Source organism: Haliotis cracherodii, unplaced genomic scaffold, assembly GCF_022045235.1.
Source record: "Haliotis cracherodii isolate W230 unplaced genomic scaffold, xgHalCrac1.p SCAF_8, whole genome shotgun sequence".
NCBI lineage: Eukaryota > Metazoa > Mollusca > Gastropoda > Lepetellida > Haliotidae > Haliotis > Haliotis cracherodii.
Window position 1 is genome coordinate 58,104,307 of NW_027266341.1, and position 17,725 is coordinate 58,122,031.

General features: G+C 42.9%; 1 protein-coding gene across 1 annotated transcript in view; it reads right to left on the reverse strand.

Annotated features, from left to right (window-relative positions):
• Positions 1-17,725, reverse strand: part of LOC139449803 (E3 ubiquitin-protein ligase MYCBP2-like) — a 129,005-nt gene that overhangs the window by 9,388 nt on the left and 101,892 nt on the right. Inside the window, exons 68-83 of the mRNA XM_071231339.1 lie at positions 17,325-17,465; positions 16,018-16,161; positions 13,563-13,653; positions 12,731-12,864; positions 11,419-11,484; positions 10,412-10,651; positions 9,882-10,037; positions 8,917-9,023; positions 7,894-8,044; positions 7,326-7,479; positions 7,072-7,204; positions 6,238-6,325; positions 2,827-2,946; positions 2,146-2,253; positions 1,010-1,138; positions 584-710 (exon numbers count right to left, since the gene is read on the reverse strand). Of these exons, the coding sequence (XP_071087440.1) occupies positions 584-710; positions 1,010-1,138; positions 2,146-2,253; positions 2,827-2,946; positions 6,238-6,325; positions 7,072-7,204; positions 7,326-7,479; positions 7,894-8,044; positions 8,917-9,023; positions 9,882-10,037; positions 10,412-10,651; positions 11,419-11,484; positions 12,731-12,864; positions 13,563-13,653; positions 16,018-16,161; positions 17,325-17,465 (2,089 nt within the window). The remainder of the gene's footprint in view (positions 1-583; positions 711-1,009; positions 1,139-2,145; positions 2,254-2,826; positions 2,947-6,237; positions 6,326-7,071; positions 7,205-7,325; positions 7,480-7,893; positions 8,045-8,916; positions 9,024-9,881; positions 10,038-10,411; positions 10,652-11,418; positions 11,485-12,730; positions 12,865-13,562; positions 13,654-16,017; positions 16,162-17,324; positions 17,466-17,725) is intronic.

Sequence of the window (17,725 nt, forward strand, 5' to 3'; positions counted from 1 at the left end):
ATTGTGTTCAGAGAGTTACATTGTTTCTGTTGAGATTCTGTAGGCCCCCATTGCGTTGTGTTTGGACAGTGATCAGTCATCAGAAAGTTCTATATATTTAGATGCTAGTGTGGTGTCTAGACTTCCAGTCCGGTATACCGTGGATGGTGATTGTATGTTATAGAAACATCTGGAATGTTCTAGTACCACTAGACTGGTGATGGCACTGTATAGACATTTCCAATAGCTTGTTTGGCTGTATATATAATGGGACAAGAGCGTGTTAGGTATCTCTCACGAATTTTCATTGCTTCGGAACCATCTAAATAACAACATAATGTAATGCCATCTGGCAATTAGCTAGAGTCTAATTCTCTAATGCAGACCCTGAAATACAAATAGTCAATATCCTCAGCAAGTCTAGGAAATAGTTTGACAAGTCCAGATTCCTCCAGACTTTTAGAAATTCTTTGGGCTTTTCACTATTATACTACAAACAACAATCTAGCACTCAAAATGTACACAGTTACATTCCAGAGACTAAATCTTAATCTGACTTTAAACCACAACACACTGCTCCACATGTCAAATGACAATTAGTTACCTTCTCTAAACTCCACCATGGCCTTGAGTGTTTTTGAGTCCGCTAGCGCCATCACCCAGAAGAGTTTAGTCCGACCACATCCTTCATGGAGGTCCACCTTGATAGCTTCTTCCTCCTCTTTGAACACCTGTCAGAATATTTCTTTATTACACACCGGCACTCCAACACGTTGACGTCAGGTACACAAATTGCAAACATTCCAAGCTAGTTTTCATAATCTGACCTCTAGTGACCTTGACCTTTTATGAAGGTCACTTAAAAGTCTATGTTGCCGTAAGATCATGCATACTAAATTCCATATCAAATTCCAATGATTAATACTCAAGTTCTTATGAACAAAATCTTTTGTAATGAATTTTCATTTTCTGATATGTTAAACTGTTTGTTACAAGGGTAGAAAAGCGGGTTAGTTGTGCCGGCACCAACCTGTCTCTGATGTGTTCGAGTCCTGTGATGGAGATGGAGGTAGCGGTCACAGTCAGCACACAAATTCCCGCACTCACTACACAGGATGATGGCTGGAGTCACCCCATCGTCATGGTTATCACAGGTCGGCTGAAAAACACAACACACGGTGACATGAGACATGAATCATGAATCTGAATGAGACATGTTGCAAGAGACATTGTTCATGAGACTTGGTCCCTGTTTGTTCATTTGTTGTTTAACACCGCACTCAGCAATATTCCAGCTATATGTCGGCAGTCTGTTAATAATCAAGTCTGGACAAGACAATCCAGTGACTGACATCATGAGCATCGATCCACGCTATTGTGATACGATGACATGCATCAACCATGTCAGCGACCCTGACCACCCGATCCTGTTAGTCACCTCTTATGACAAGCATAGTCGCCTTCTATAACAAGAATGGGTTGCTGAAGACCTAGTCTCACACAGATCTTCACGGGGAAGCTTGGTCCATGTGACTAAATGAGACAATATCTTAGCAGCCACTAACTGATGCAACACTACACTTTATACCCAACACAATGCAGACACACGATGTTGACGCATGCTGCTGATACTTGGCTGAGTGCACGAGGAATGACGTTGTACATTGTGCATCTCGGCATGCAGTTATCATATACACGGCTGAACAAGCCGATTAAACTCTGAATGTTTTACAAATTGCAGCGCCATCTGGCGTTCTTTATTGTCAACGTCCTTTTGGCTCACTGACGTTCTTTATTGAAAACATCCTTTCATGCTCACTGACGTTCTTTCGAACACATTGTTCTTTCTTTTCTTATGACGTCTTTTCGCAACATTTGACTATTAATATTGCGTTCTTTTGACATTTATTTCAACTTTGTTTGTTTAACCCTCGTCTGTTTGTTTTGTATTTTGACCTTAATTGCGTACTTTTGTCCTTTTTTTCAAATTTTTTGACCAAATGGCCGCCCATAGTTATGGACTTTCAATACAACAAACACAAGACAAGACAAGAACAAAAACAGCCCAATGACCCTGTAATACATCAATATCTGATTTCTCACACGCTTCTGCTCCCATACATGTAGTATCATATAGTCCCGTCATCAGTGGACAAGACTCCTTACCCTGGGTTGTCCATGCTGACCGTCTGGACTGGCCACCCACTCTCCGGACGACAGCCGATCCACATGGTCCGGGTCCAACACACACAGCGAGGACACCGCCAACCACAGCTGCAACACACAACACAGGGTCACAACACGCCCACACAGGTGGGGCAAGAGCTGTAATGATGACAAACATCACTGTTCCCAAGGCAGCCCTAGATCTGTTGCCCTACAACTGTTAGACGCTGTCACAGGCAGGACACAAAGTTCAGCCCTGTTCTATTCTATTCTGGTATCTATGTGTTCCTAAATAAGTGCATATACATTTTACATAAATACCTTTCTGGCCATTCTGATTTTAATAATCAATGCAACAAATGTACTGCTCCTAAAACATATGTGGGACGGCAAACATCATGCTTCTAGGAATTTACAGATTATTAGAATATTAGACAAAGGAGGAAGCCATTCAGCCGAACAAGTGTTCAAAGTTAAACAAATTTTCTATCCTTGAAGTAATGTATGGTAGTATTCATAAATTAACTGATCATTGTTGAATACTTTGTTAGAGTTTAATGTATAAGTGTTTTTACAAAGAAGACACCAAGAATGGGCTTCATGTGGGGAATCAAACTCAGGGTTCAGGTAGCCGACCCTACTGCTGCCCCAACTGATGAATTACACGGAGTGTCTACTCACTGTTGGTGTTTTCACACAGGTTTCTGGTGCTCGGTGGGGTTCATCCAATTTGGTCAAATTCAGAATGGCCTCAGCAATGGCTGCCTTTGTCACTGCAGCCCATGTCTCAGATAACTTCCCCTGAAGATGAAATAAAAACTTGATGAGTAGACCGAACAGGTTCACTGTGAGAGGGTAGTCAGCATGTGTGACGATGACAGTGTAGTCAGCATGTGTGACGATGACAGTGTAGTGAGCCTGTATGACTGTGTTAGAGTGTAGTGAGCCTGTATGACTGTGTTAGAGTGTAGTGAGCCTGTAAGACTGTGTTAGAGTGTCGTGAGCCTGTATGACTGTGTTAGAGTGTAGTGAGCCTGTATGACTGTGTTAGAGTGTAGTGAGCGTGTATGACTGTTAGAGTGTAGTGAGCCTGTGTGACTGTGTAAGAGTGTAGTGAGCCTGTATGACTGTGTTAGAGTGTAGTGAGCGTGTGTGACTGTGTTAGAGTGTAGTGAGCCTGTATGACTGTGTTAGAGTGTAGTGAGCCTGTATGACTGTGTTAGAGTGTAGTGAGCGTGTATGACTGTGTTAGAGTGTAGTGAGCCTGTATGACTGTGTTAGAGTGTAGTGAGCATGTGTGACTGTGTTAGAGTGTAGTGAGCGTGTATGACTGTGTTAGAGAGTAGTGAGCCTGTGTGACGATGGCAGTGTAGTGAGCCTGTATGACTGTGTAAGAGTGTAGTGAGCCTGTATGACTGTTAGAGTGTAGTGAGCGTGTATGACTGTGTTAGAGTGTAGTGAGCCTGTGTGACTGTGTTAGTGTAGTGAGCGTGTATGACTGTTAGAGTGTAGTGAGCCTGTGTGACTGTGTAAGAGTGTAGTGAGCCTGTATGACTGTGTTAGAGTGTAGTGAGCCTGTGTGACTGTGTTAGAGTGTAGTGAGCCTGTGTGACTGTGTTAGAGTGTAGTGAGCCTGTGTGACTGTGTTAGAGTGTAGTGAGCATGTATGACTGTGTTAGAGTGTAGTGAGCCTGTGTGACTGTGTTAGAGTGTAGTGAGCCTGTATGACTGTGTTAGAGTGTAGTGAGCCTGTATGACTGTGTAAGAGTGTAGTGAGCCTGTATGACTGTTAGAGTGTAGTGAGCCTGTGTGACTGTGTTAGAGTGTAGTGAGCGTGTATGACTGTGTAAGAGTGTCGTGAGCCTGTTTGACTGTGTTAGAGTGTAGTGAGCCTGTGTGACTGTGTAAGAGTGTAGTGAGCGTGTATGACTGTGTTAGAGTGTAGTGAGCGTGTATGACTGTGTTAGAGTGTAGTGAGCCTGTTTGACTGTGTTAGAGTGTAGTGAGCGTGTATGACTGTGTTAGAGTGTAGTGAGCCTGTGTGACTGTGTTAGAGTGTAGTGAGCCTGTTTGACTGTGTTAGAGTGTAGTGAGCCTGTGTGACTGTGTTAGAGTGTAGTGAGCCTGTGTGACTGTGTTAGAGTGTAGTGAGCATGTGTGACTGTGTTAGAGTGTAGTGAGCCTGTATGACTGTGTTAGAGTGTAGTGAGCATGTATGACTGTGTTAGAGTGTAGTGTGCCTGTGTGACTGTGTTAGAGTGTAGTGAGCCTGTGTGACTTAGTTAGAGTGTAGTGAGCCTGTGTGACTGTGTTAGAGTGTAGTGAGCCTGTATGACTGTGTTAGAGTGTAGTGAGCATGTATGACTGTGTTAGAGTGTAGTGAGCCTGTGTGACTGTGTTAGTGTAGTGAGCGTGTATGACTGTTAGAGTGTAGTGAGCGTGTGTGACTGTGTTAGAGTGTAGTGAGCCTGTGTGACTGTGTTAGAGTGTAGTGAGCCTGTGTGACTGTGTTAGAGTGTAGTGAGCGTGTATGACTGTGTTAGAGTGTAGTGAGCGTGTATGACTGTGTTAGAGTGTAGTGTGCCTGTATGACTGTGTTAGAGTGTAGTGAGCCTGTGTGACTGTGTTAGAGTGTAGTGAGCCTGTGTGACTGTGTTAGAGTGTAGTGTGCCTGTATGACTGTGTTAGAGTGTAGTGAGCCTGTGTGACTGTGTAAGAGCGTAGTGAGCGTGTATGACTGTGTTAGAGTGTAGTGAGCGTGTATGACTCTGTTAGAGTGTAGTGAGCATGTATGACTGTGTTAGAGTGTAGTGAGCCTAGTGTAGAGTGTAGTGTGATTGTGAGAGTGTAGTGTGAGATTCTAGTGTGACTGTGTGAGAGTGTAGTGTGACTGTGACAGTGTAGTGTGATTGTGTGAGAGTCTAGTGTGATTGTGAGAGTGTAGTGTGAGATTCTAGTGTGACTGAGTGAGAGTGTAGTGTGATTGTGTTAGAGTGTAGTGTGAGAGTGTAGTGTGACTGTGTGAGAGTGTAGTGTGATTGTGAGATTCTGGTGTGATTGTGAGATTCTAGTGTGACTGTGTGAGAGTGAAGTGTGATTGTGAGAGTGTAGTGTGACTGTGTGAGATTCTAGTGTGACTGTGTGAGTGTAGTTTGAGAGTGTAGTGTGATTGTTAGAGTGTAGTGAGCCTGTATGACTGTGTTAGAGTGTAGTGAGCCTGTATGAGAGTCTAGTGTGACTGTGTGAGAGTCTAGTGTGGCTGTGTGAGAGTCTAGTGTGACTATGAGTGTCTAATGTCACTGTGTGAGAGTGTAGTGTGAGGGTATAGTGTCACTGTGAGATTCTAGAGTAACCGAGTGAGAGTGTAGTGTGAGAATGTAGAGTGACTGTGTGAGAATGTAGTGTGAGAGTGTAGTGAGACTGTGTGAGATTCTAGTGTGACTGTGTGAGAGTGTAGTGTTACTATGACAGTGTAGTGTGATTGTGTGAGACTGTGGTGTGAGAGTGTAGTGTGATTGTGTGAGAGTGTAGTGTGTGATTCTAGTGTGACTGTGTGAGAGTGTAGTGTGACTGTGACAGTGTAGTGTGATTGTGTGAGAGTGTAGTGTGATTTTGACAGTGTAGTGTGAGATTCTAGTGTTACTGTGTGAGAGTGCAGTGTGACTGTGACAGTGTAGTGTGATTGTGTGACAGTGTAGTGTGATTGTGTGACAGTGTAGTGTGATTGTGAGAGTGTAGTGTGAGATTCTAGTGTGACTGTGTGAGAGTGTAGTGTGATTGTGTGAGAGTGTAGTGTGAGATTCTAGTGTGACTGTGTGAGAGTGTAGTGTGATTGTGAGATTCTGGTGTGATTTTGTGAGATTCTAGTGTGACTGTGTGAGAGTGTAGTGTGACTGTGTGAGATTCTAGTATGACTGTGTGAGAGTGTAACATGATTGTGCGAGTGTAGTGTGACTGTGTCAGATTCTAGTGTGACTGTGTGAGATTCTAGTGTGACTGTGTGAGTGTAGTTTGAGAGTGTAGTTTGATTGTGAGAGTGTAGTGTGACTGTGTGAGATTCTAGTGTGAGAGTATAGTGTGAGACTGACTTACCGCTGCCATGTCCTGTATGAGGGAAATGATAGTGCCAGCCAGAGCTGAAGAGATCAGTCCTCTCATCCACCACCGAGGACCATGCGGCCTGAACAAAAAGATACACGACAATAATGCAAGCCGGGCTTTGAATTTCCTTGTATGCCAATGACATGGTTAAGATCATACTGAATGTGATTTCATCCCATGAGATACCAAGATGACATAGGGATTATGATTTTAACTTATAGAAGTTGAAATATTACCAATATTCAAGTTACATCATGGCAGTGGGTTTCACACATTGTACCCATGTGGGGAATTCAAACCTGGGTCTTCGTCATGAAGAGCAAATGCTTTAACCATTAGGCTAGCCCCCCCATCCCATATGTCACCAGTCTGACACAATTATGTTGGTTGGTTGGTTTGTTGTTTAACGCCGCACTCAGCAATATTCCAGCTCTATGACGGCGGTCTGTAAATAATCGAATCTGGATCAGACAATCCAGTGATTAATATCATGAGCTTCGATCCACGCAATTGGGATCGATGACATGCATCAACCAAGTCAGCGAGCCTGACCTCCCGATCCCGTTACGCCTCTTACGGCAAGCATAGTCGCCTTTTACGGCAAGCATGGGTTGCTGAAGACCTACTCTACCACGGAATCTTCACGGCTCAACACAATTATGTACTGGCCATGGCACACATCTGAAGTTGTTGTAATATTAATGGGTCATCTTCATCCCCTAAAATATTATGACTACAGGATAACAAGGTAAGACTTTATTTGACACTAGAGACATACATTATATAATTTTATCTACTATGAGAATATAATAGCTGGCCACTTACTCTATAGATGGTTGATCATGAAGACTTTCCGACAGTGTGCGAGTGGTGACGCCTTTGTGTGTTCCGCTACTCTTCACCTTGGTCTGGACGTCCAGCGCCTTGCTGATACAAGCGAGGAACACATCCAGGATACCTGCGAATATCAACATCAAATTATTGTTACCCCAATTAAGGAACAGTTCCACCTGCAGCTCCATACTTCATGCCTGAGTATTGAAATATTCAAACTATGCCCCCTAAGCTGCCTGGCTCACCTGGGGTGTCTGGGTTGAAGTTGGCGTCTCCCTCCTCACGGGTGGCCACCGACACGATGCTGTAGTCGACTGGAGGGAGGGCAGGGATGGACAAGATCTTAGCCAGGATCTGGGGCTTCACCTCCGGCAATACTCGCCGCATCACCGAGGTAACCTGGAAGTACAAAGTTACTGGTAAAAAATTGTCTTGGTTCTGTGATATCAGTAAAACGCATGTGACAGCATTGCCTTTTTAACCAAAACGAACATTCTGACACCAAGATTGCACATTTGTGTACAGACTTTTCACATCAAAACTGACTGACTGGTTTAACACTGCTTTAAACAGTATTCCAGTTACATCCCGGCATGTCAACTTGACGAAAGTCCAATTACCACAATTCTTAGACATTTACCACTTTGGTGAAACCCATGAGCATGGGTATGGTGTTGACAAACCTAGAAACATAATTGGGGCGAACCGGGATTCCAACCAATAGGTTTCTGACTTAGGGATGCAACTCTGCACAGTTAACTGTGGAGCCTGGACCTGTGCCCCCAAGCATGAGGCTGATGAGGGAGGCGTTACCTGTCTCTGTATCCTGGGTGTAGCTGTGTGAAGGAGGCCAAACAGGTCCTGTATCAGGCCATACTGCTGGGCCAGATAGATCCGCCCCACATTCGACCCGCTCAGCGCCAGCACCATCGACAACAGCTCAAAGCAGTACACATCAGACGACCTGCAAGTAGTTAATACACTTTACAGTAAGAACATTGCATCTCATTGCATGAGATCTCTTTAAGAAATTATTTTGTTAACCCGCACTTTCCATACATATTCTTCAGTATTATGACTTTTTTAACATCTATTAACAGGAGACAGGTTTGATTCCATGCTTTAATGATCGTTGGTTGGCAATTAGGAGCATCATTTGTAATTTTCTTGTTGTAAGCAACCATAAATATAGGTCAAGGTCATATCTTCCATGGTCTTGAAGGACCACCTCTGTGGTGTAGTGGACAGAGCGTCTGCCCGGAGGATGGAAGGTCGGTGGTTAGTGTGTGGTGCCGACAAACCAAAGAACATAATCAGGGCCAATCTGGGATTTTGATCCATGATCATAGGATCCTGGCAAGCCAAAGGGACACAACTATGCACAAAAAATTGCAGCAACTTTTAAGACTATGACCCGTCCATCCTCTCCCAAGGCTAACACTGTAGTGGTAGGTGAGGTGAGGTGAAATGGGGTTTAACGTCGCGTCCAAGATTATTGCACTTATTATACGTGTGTGTGTTTGTGTGGCTGCTTGTACTAGTCCAGACTGATGCCGATTTATAGTGCTAGCTCACTGAGATACCATGCCGCAGTTTAACATGAATACCCCACTCAGACACAGTATACTGACTCCGAGCCGACCAGTCCTTGTTTTAGCCCCTTAATGCCGAGCGCAAGACAGGGTAACAACAAGTACCATCTTTTAACGTCTTTTGGTATGACATGGCTGGGGATCGAACCCCGGACCTTCCGCTCTCCTGTAGTGGTAGGAGACTTACCTGGCCCCTTGTTTACCCTACAGACCTACATGTACTGTATAAGCCTAGAGGTCGTACCTGTCAATATCCAGGACCTCCCGAGTGACGTGTGTGAGAGACCCCTCCCACTCCTCCCGGATACGAGCAGCCTCCTTCCTGATTCCCTGAACGATGTGGGAACACACCTGGGAGAAAAGCATTCACACACAAGGTAACCAGTGTTTGAAATAATTTTAAAACCCAACAAGACATCCAGGCAGGTGACCCACAAAATGTTGCCTGCCCATCTAGAAAGCTATCTGCCCGCATTTAGACATCATAAATATTGATAAATCACTCACAAAAATAGGAGACAAATCCAGATTCAGTTGAAAAAATCCAAACAATTACCAGAGAATCTACAAGGAGTTATGATTAAACTGAATACGTAAGTAATCTTACGATTATCTGCCAGATTGTCGTGAGGAAAATTTCATGAAGCCTGACAGAAAAGTTAGCACCCGGGGGCTGGCAGGCAGGCGGTTATTTTAGACACCCGCTTTTGTTGTAATCACATAGCAAAATAACAAATTAAATGTAGGCACACAAAGAATAGACTTCACTCTTTGTACCCCAGTGTAAACCCAAGCTTAAAGCACTGGTTAGTCAACTGATCCGAGAAATTAGAGGCTTACAAATTGACATCAAGGGGTTAGGTGCTATCATACAACTTTGAAAAGTATTTCAGTTTTATCACAGTTGCTGACAGACAAAGAAGCACAAATGTGACAAATTTGAAATTTCAAACCCACAATCAGCAGATCCTGGTAGTCTAAGGGGTGCAACTCTATATAACCATGTAACAATGCTGAAAACCCCTAATATAGACCTCACAGTGAATCAAATGGAGAACAATAATAATGTGCGTAAAGGAAAGTAACAGTTTATCAAAGAAAACATCCAAGAAATTTGCTGTATTGTCTATGACACTACCAAAGTAATATATATCACAAGTCAGTCCATGAGACTGATGCCATCCACACATCTGCAGACCTCAGCCCTACCTGTTTCTGTAGGTGAGACAGCTTGCTGCGACTGAAGAGTATTCCCACCATGTGTTCCTTCAGGTCATTGTCCACATCCAGAGCATCCGACACATCCTTCTTCCCCTCCATGTCATCGTCGTTCTCCTTCTCCGTGAAGATCAGCCGACCGAACACCTACACGCGACAGAAAAGCATGGCTGGTGATGCGATTCAGGTAAATCTCAAAGAATTGTCCAGTTATCAGAACCTAGGTTTCAGGTCTGAAACTGCCAAAGAAAAGTTTCAAAGCGTCCAGTTATCTATGGTTCAGTTTACAGATCTACTATCAACCAATTAATTTGACACGTTCAAAATGTAATAATAATAAAAAAATATAAATAATATTTTGAATTCACCAAAATAAAAAAATCTTGAAAAAGCAAAATGGATATCGTTTCTGGAGTACATATCACTAACCTTCATTATAAGAAATGTCAATTAAAGTTCAATCAAGCAGAGAAGCTTTTTCAAATAACAATTTACACCTAAGGGAAACAACTCTGTAGTACCTGTGAGGTGAGTATCCTGAAGACCCGGAGTGTCTCCGCCTCACAGTTGTATTCCTGCAGGTCCAGCGCAGTCTTCTTGACCGGGAGATACACATCCTCATCCTCCTGGCTGCCCAGCACCTTGACCTGGCGCACACGGAGGCTCTGGTCAGAGCCCTTCAGCTCCACCTGCAGGTGGCGACACTGGGTCTCCTGCAAGGCACAGCTCACCCAGCCCACATGGCGTGGCTCCAGCTCCACCTGAACACACACCATCTTTATCAATGTGTCAACCTGATCCTCAAACATCCTCATCTCTACTTCGGGATTTTTACAAGAAAGCACATTTTTTAACTTATCCTGCATTACTCTTTATTGCATTTACTGATGATCTTTTTACAGAAAGATGAAGCTGTGTGAGGTACAGCTGAAGAAGAAGTTGTTTCAACTAGTTTTGTGGCTATTCCCTTCACACAGAGCCCACGGCAGTGATGACGTCACATATCTTCACAATACTCATGATACTGCTTGTCATCCAGATTGACAAGTCCTGTACAAAGTGTCCAGCTTTTTCACTGGCATCCCTTTGATGGTATATTTTCAGAGTCCATGTGTTGGTAACCAATGAGACAGAATTGAGTTATAGATTTCAACTGCATTTTATATTCTGTCAGTGTGACATTCCAGTGTAGGTGCTTGTACCTTTATCATGATGATTAGTTTCAGAATATTACTAACATCACTACTAAAGCATGTGAGTGAGTGAGTGAGTGAGTGAGTGAGTGAGTGAGTGAGTGAGTGAGTGAGTGAGTGAGTGAGTGAGTGAGTGAGTGAGTGAGTGAGTGAGTAGTGAGTGAGTGAGTGCGTGCTGACAGATCTAGAAACATGAAATCAAAGTCCATGCAAACTATGTTTTCCCCCTGTGTGCTAAATTATGTCTCACTTGACCAAGCAAACTCAATCACAACATCCTTCATTTCATGTGTTCAATTCAACATCAGCAACATGTCCATGGGATTGTTTCCTACCTGTCTGACTTTCTTCATGTCTTCTGGGCAGGTTCCTGCACTGAAGTTCACCACAGACACCTTGTTCTGGACAGAGTAAACCAACCCATCTTATTAGAATTACAGTTGGTTATTTTGTTAAATTTCATAAATAACTTTCCCTGGTTTATAATTATTATGTTTGCTGTTTACCGCCACACTCAGTAATATTCCAGCTATATGATGGCAGTCTGTAAATAATCAAATCTGGACGAGACAATCCAATGATTGATATCATGAGCATCGATCTACTCAATTGGGAGGCGATGACATGCATCGACCAAGTCAGCAAGCCTGACCATCCGATCCCATTAGTTGCCTCCTACGACAAGAAAAGACACCTTTTACAGCAAGCATGAGCTGCTGAAGACCTATTTTACCCAGAATCTTCATGGGTTACTTATTATTATGAAATTGTCCAGCCAATACTGTGGGAGCATCACGGTATTACACAAGGTTACTGTGTCTTTATTTGTGATAAAACCACTTTTGAGATACATCTAGCCATCTTCACGCCACTTTGAAGGTACTTGTGTGATATTATCGCGTCACTATCGCAAGACTTTCATGATAACATTTTGGCATACAGATGAAAGAATTTATGAAAGGATATTACATTGTTACATAAAGTTCCATATAGCAAAGGCAACAACAAATTGATTCACCTTCCAATAAAATGTGTTTACAACCATAACTTTGTACAAAAGTAATAGAGTTAAATGTACATAAGTAATAGAGATATATGTTCCTGTCAAAACAAAACAACCACCAATCTCTTTTAGGGTTTAGTTGGCAAATTGGCACATAAATCATATTGCAAAATATCGCAATACTGAGGGCTATACCGGTACATATGGAAATACGTATTTGGGCCCAATATATATTCGTACTGTTCAAATGGTACTTCTTTATTCAATAATCCAGACTTCAGATAACGAGCCTACCTATTGTGTCAGCAATATGGAATATTATGTAACCAGCGTGAAGCGTGTGCTGTTTACATGGTTTAGATAGGAACCCATCCATCCAAATGCCTCAAGATAGTAGATATAATTTCTATAATGATATATTTATTCTTCTGAGTCTGTACTGGAAAATATCAATACTCAAGGGTTGTATTGCGATACGTGTATTGCTGACGGACATATTGTAATATACCGGTATACAGTCATGTTGCACAACCCTAATCTATTTCTAGTAAATTCTTGGCAAAGAGGTAAAGCTTCCAATAACTGGTGGCCATGTAATTTGGGGCAGACACTTCAAACAACATCACAAAGATGAGAACTCCTACCCCAATATCCCTTGTGTTGTCGATGTGAGCATACACCATCCTTGGGTCGGACTTGTTGGAGCAGGTGATGTTAATCAGCTTCAGCTTGTTCCGATCTTCATCCCCACTCTCCCAAAATGTTTCTGTGGAATTATCTGCAACAACACACACAAACACACCTGTACCTCACAGAACCTACAGCTGAGTGAGTGAGTGAGTGAGTTTGGTTTTACGCCGCTTTTAGCAGTATTCCAGCAATATCACGGCGGGGGACACCAGAAATGGGCTTCACACATTGTACCCATGTCGGGAATCGAACCCGGGTCTTCGGCGTGACGAGTGAACGCTTTAACCACTAGGCTACCCGACCGCCCCTCCTACAGCTGAACACTGATGAACCTGACTGTTGACCCCAATGAATATGCATGGGTGATTTGTACAGTGGGTATGTTAGCTGTATGAGCCTCAGACGACTAGGCCACTTGTGCCATACAGGTGAAAGAACTTATGAAAGGACATTATACATTGTTACATAAAGTTCCACATAGCAAAGGCAACAACAAATTGATTCACCTTCCCATAAAATGTGTTTACAACCATCACTTTGTACAAACATAACATAGAGTTTAGTGTACATTAGTAATAAGGAGTTAAATGTCCCTGAAAACAAAACAACCACCAATCTCTTTCAGAGTTGGCGTATTGGCACATAAATCAAGAAACATAGTCAGGGCAAATCAGACATTTGCATCCTCAATCACAGGTTTCTGGCACAGCAAGATGAGAGACGAGTGAACAACCTGTGTGCCCAGTTTTGCTAGAGATGAGTAGGTATATTTCATCGGAGTGTTACCTGTTAGACTGGCAATCATTGCTTGTCGACTAGAGGCTTTGATTTCTGCTGATGCTGTCAAGTCCCGCAAACAGGACACCTTGAAACCCAGCTGCAAGAAACACAGGGTGAGCTAAGAAACTGTGATTCTCAAAACATGCAGACAGAAAACATGCCTTCTTTCCCCAAGTCATTCAAGTAAGTCAATGAATGCGCTGAAGTTTAAAATTCAATAATAGCTCTGTATGTAACATAAATGGGAATGTTTGTTCTTTCAGCAATATCCCATATATATATGATGGAAGTCTGTAAATAAGTGAGTCTGGACCAGACAATCCAGTAATTGACATCATGAGCATAGATCTGCACATCTGGGATATGATGACATGCATCAACCAAGTCATCGAATCTGACCACCCGATCCCGTTACTCGTCTCTTACAACAAGCATGGGGTTCTGAAGACCAATCTGATCCCGATCTTCATGGGCATGAAACATAAATAGTTGAATAGGTGAATGTGCTTAGTAATAGAGTAATATGACATTTGTAAATTTAAAAACTTTAGGAACGCTCTTAATAATCCTAAAACCCCTTCATGTTAGGCAATTTAGGTCTTTGTGGATCCAGACCAGGTGATGTGGATTTGGAAGACTGTATTGATGGTTTCTCAGAGTGATAAGTCAGCAATAATACACCATTAAGAACCATGCATGTTCCAGGATTGGTTGATAATACAAAAAAAACAATTATTGCGAACAAGGCACTGTAACACAATTAACGAGATCATAGGTAAGAAATTATCTTTGCTGGTGTTCACTCATCCAAATATTCAAACATAGCAGCCATTGTGACCACCTGACCCCCACTTTTTGTTACAGCATAGGGTGCAAAGGATCAGGTTGTCTCACACAGAATCCCCTATGACTGATAGTTGTCTTAACAAGCTGCTTTGAACAATATTTCAGTAAATTCCAGAACGTCAGCTAAGTCTTCTTACTTGGTGAGAGTTTGTTTGTTTGTTTGTTGTTTAACGCCACACTCAGCAATATTCCAGCTATGCATTGGCGGCCAGAGTCTGAACCGAACCAGTGATCAATATTTTGAGCAGTGATCCACAGTCCAGGTATCATAACACGTGTCACTGAGTCACCATCCAATCCAGTTGGTCGCCTCTTACGATCAGCACAGGTCTTTAGGGACCTGGGTCCCGTTCCACAAAGCGATCGTAGCCGTAAGATGATCGGAACTCCCATACTTTAACATAGACTTACGACAGTCTTAGCGCTAAGATCGCATTGTGGAACGGGGCCCTGGTCTAACCTGGAATCACCACACAGTAGTGAGTGTATCAGTTGGGATTAACGCTGCTTTGAACAGTATTTCGGTCATGTCACAGCATGCCAGCTTAAAGTAAGGAAAGCCATATTGATACAGATCTCAGACATATACCACTTTGGTGAAACCCAAGACCATGGGCATGGGTCTAACAAATCCCTAATCAAGGTGAATCAATTCAAACGCTTGATCAGCAAATCCTGGCAAGGCTAAGGGACACAACTCAGCACAGTACTGGGCCATGAATGCCCTTTAGGCCCCACAAGGAAAGCCTGACAAGGACCAAGTCGTGACCAAAAACATGGATGATAAAAAAGAATGAAAATGAATGCTTTGGAATTATACAAAGAGTAATGAAATATTTGGCTATAATTTTCTTCAATGTGAACATAACCATTCCGAACCGAAAACACTGAATAGAAATCAAACCAAACTTTGCTTGCAAAACTTCAAGAATGACCCATTGTCTTGTTAAGATATATTTCCCCCAATCTTCTCAACAGAAAAAAACACAATATGAATAAAAATAAATGAGTACAAATGAGTACAAATGACTCTAAAATATTCACAATTCAAGGTTAACTGTTTCAAACTTTTGCCACAAAAGTCAAGCATAATGTCCTCACCAACATCGATATCATCCATTGTCTTCCCTGAATAATAATCATACAATAGCTAGGTCCATCAAGTTCGTCTTACAAAATGATTTACAATAACTGAGAAAGACTAGACCAGATTATGCAGAAAATTGCAATTTTATGAAGTGAAATAAATTTCAAAACAATGCTCTAACCTTTGTTTTCAGAGTTTACAGAATTTTGACTATGACCAATTATGAAACTATAAACAAAAAGGACTTAGTTCATTGTTAAAAGTGTTTTTAAATTTTTTTAAATCATCTCTATTCCTTCCCTGTAGGTGTGAATTTAGTATCTAACCATTCTGAAGAGTTATTGGTAAATAGAGACTGAAGAAAAATAATGTAGGCTATTAAATGTTTGCTTTTTTCAAAACTCAATCCAAGAATTCAGTCACAATTTACAGATTTTGTTATTTCTATGTAAGTGAGCATTATGCAAGTGCATGGTATTGTTAAGATCACAATTCAGTAGAGTAGCTCTGTCATGCTACTGAACTCACCTGTGAGGCATCTATACTGATCTCCTCTGACTCCTCATCGGACTTGCTGAGGATGCGGCTGATGTTGCTGAAGACGTGACTCTCATGGAGGAACTGGTGGTCCGACTGTGTGAACTCCAGACAGTAGCAACATACTCCCATCCTCTGTAGAGAAGTAGACAGTGGGTGAGTGAGTGAGTGAGCTCATACATAGCAGATATTGTGACCATATCATCCCCATTTTAACCACTTGTTACGACAAGCACAGAATTTGCTCCCTAGCTGGGGGTTTTCATACCGCAGCAATATTCCAGCCATTTAATAGCAGCCTGTAAATAATCATGTCTGGACCAGACAAACCAATGGTTAATATTAAGACCAACATCCAACATCATCAGGGAATGTGGTTAAGCCCAGTCAGAGAACCTGACCACTCGAGTGAGTGAGTGAGTTGGTTTAATGCTTTGAACATCCTTTCAGTAATATGATGGCAAGTCAGCTAAATGCTTGAGAAAAGACTGAAGTCTGACGCTTGATCCCCACATGACAAGCATGACATACTGGGTCTCTCTGCTAAACAGGAATCTCAACAATATCACACTGTAGGGGCTGTCTGCCACTAACCTGCAGTGAGGACCCAAGGGGTAGCTGCATCATGACTTGAGGACACACAGAGGTACAACTAACTACATAAGGGCTGGCTGCCACTAACCTGCAGTGAGGACCCAAGGGGTAGCTGCATCATGACTTGAGGACACACAGAGGGACAACTAACTACATAAGGGCTGGCTGCCACTAACCTGTAGTGAGGACCCAAGGGGTAGCTGCATCATGACTTGAGGACACACAGAGGTACAACTAACTACGTGAGGGCTGGCTGCCACTAACCTGCAGTGAGGACCCAAGGGGTAGCTGCATCATGACTTGAGGACACACAGAGGGACAACTAACTACATGAGGGCTGGCTGCCACTAACCTGCAGTGAGGACCCAAGGGGTAGCTGCATCATGACTTGAGGACACACAGAGGGACAACTAACTACATAAGGGCTGGCTGCCACTAACCTGCAGTGAGGACCCAAGGGGTAGCTGCATCATGACTTGAGGACACACAGAGGGACAACTAACTACGTGAGTGCTGTCTGCCACTAACCTGCAGTGAGGACCCAAGGGGTAGCTGCATCATGACTTGAGGACACACAGAGGGACAACTAACTACGTAAGGGCTGTCTGCCACTAACCTGTAGTGAGGACCCAAGAGGTAGCTGCATCATGACTTGAGGACACACAGAGGGACAACTAACTACGTGAGGGCTGTCTGCCACTAACCTGCAGTGAGGACCCAAGGGGTAGCTGCATCATGACATCCGAGATGGTCTGTAGCAGGGTGTGGAACGTCTCGGGGAGGGGGGCCACAGCTTTCCCCGCGATCGTGATGTCTGACAGCGGGTGTTCACACAGAGGCACGTCCTGTAGAAAGAGAAGACAGGGAGCTGACACAAGTCTCACTTCTGACGTATACTCTCAATTCATGTCCTGATTATTTGTGACCCAGCACATTATCCAAAACAGTACTGTATCAAGCTATAACTCACTTTGTAAACAACAGAGCAAGGTATATCAAAACTGTATCTTTTGTGGAACCTTTCACAACTTTTATAACACTCTTCACTTGACACACACAAAGATTGGCGAAATTATTAGAACATGATTATTGTACATCCCTCTAA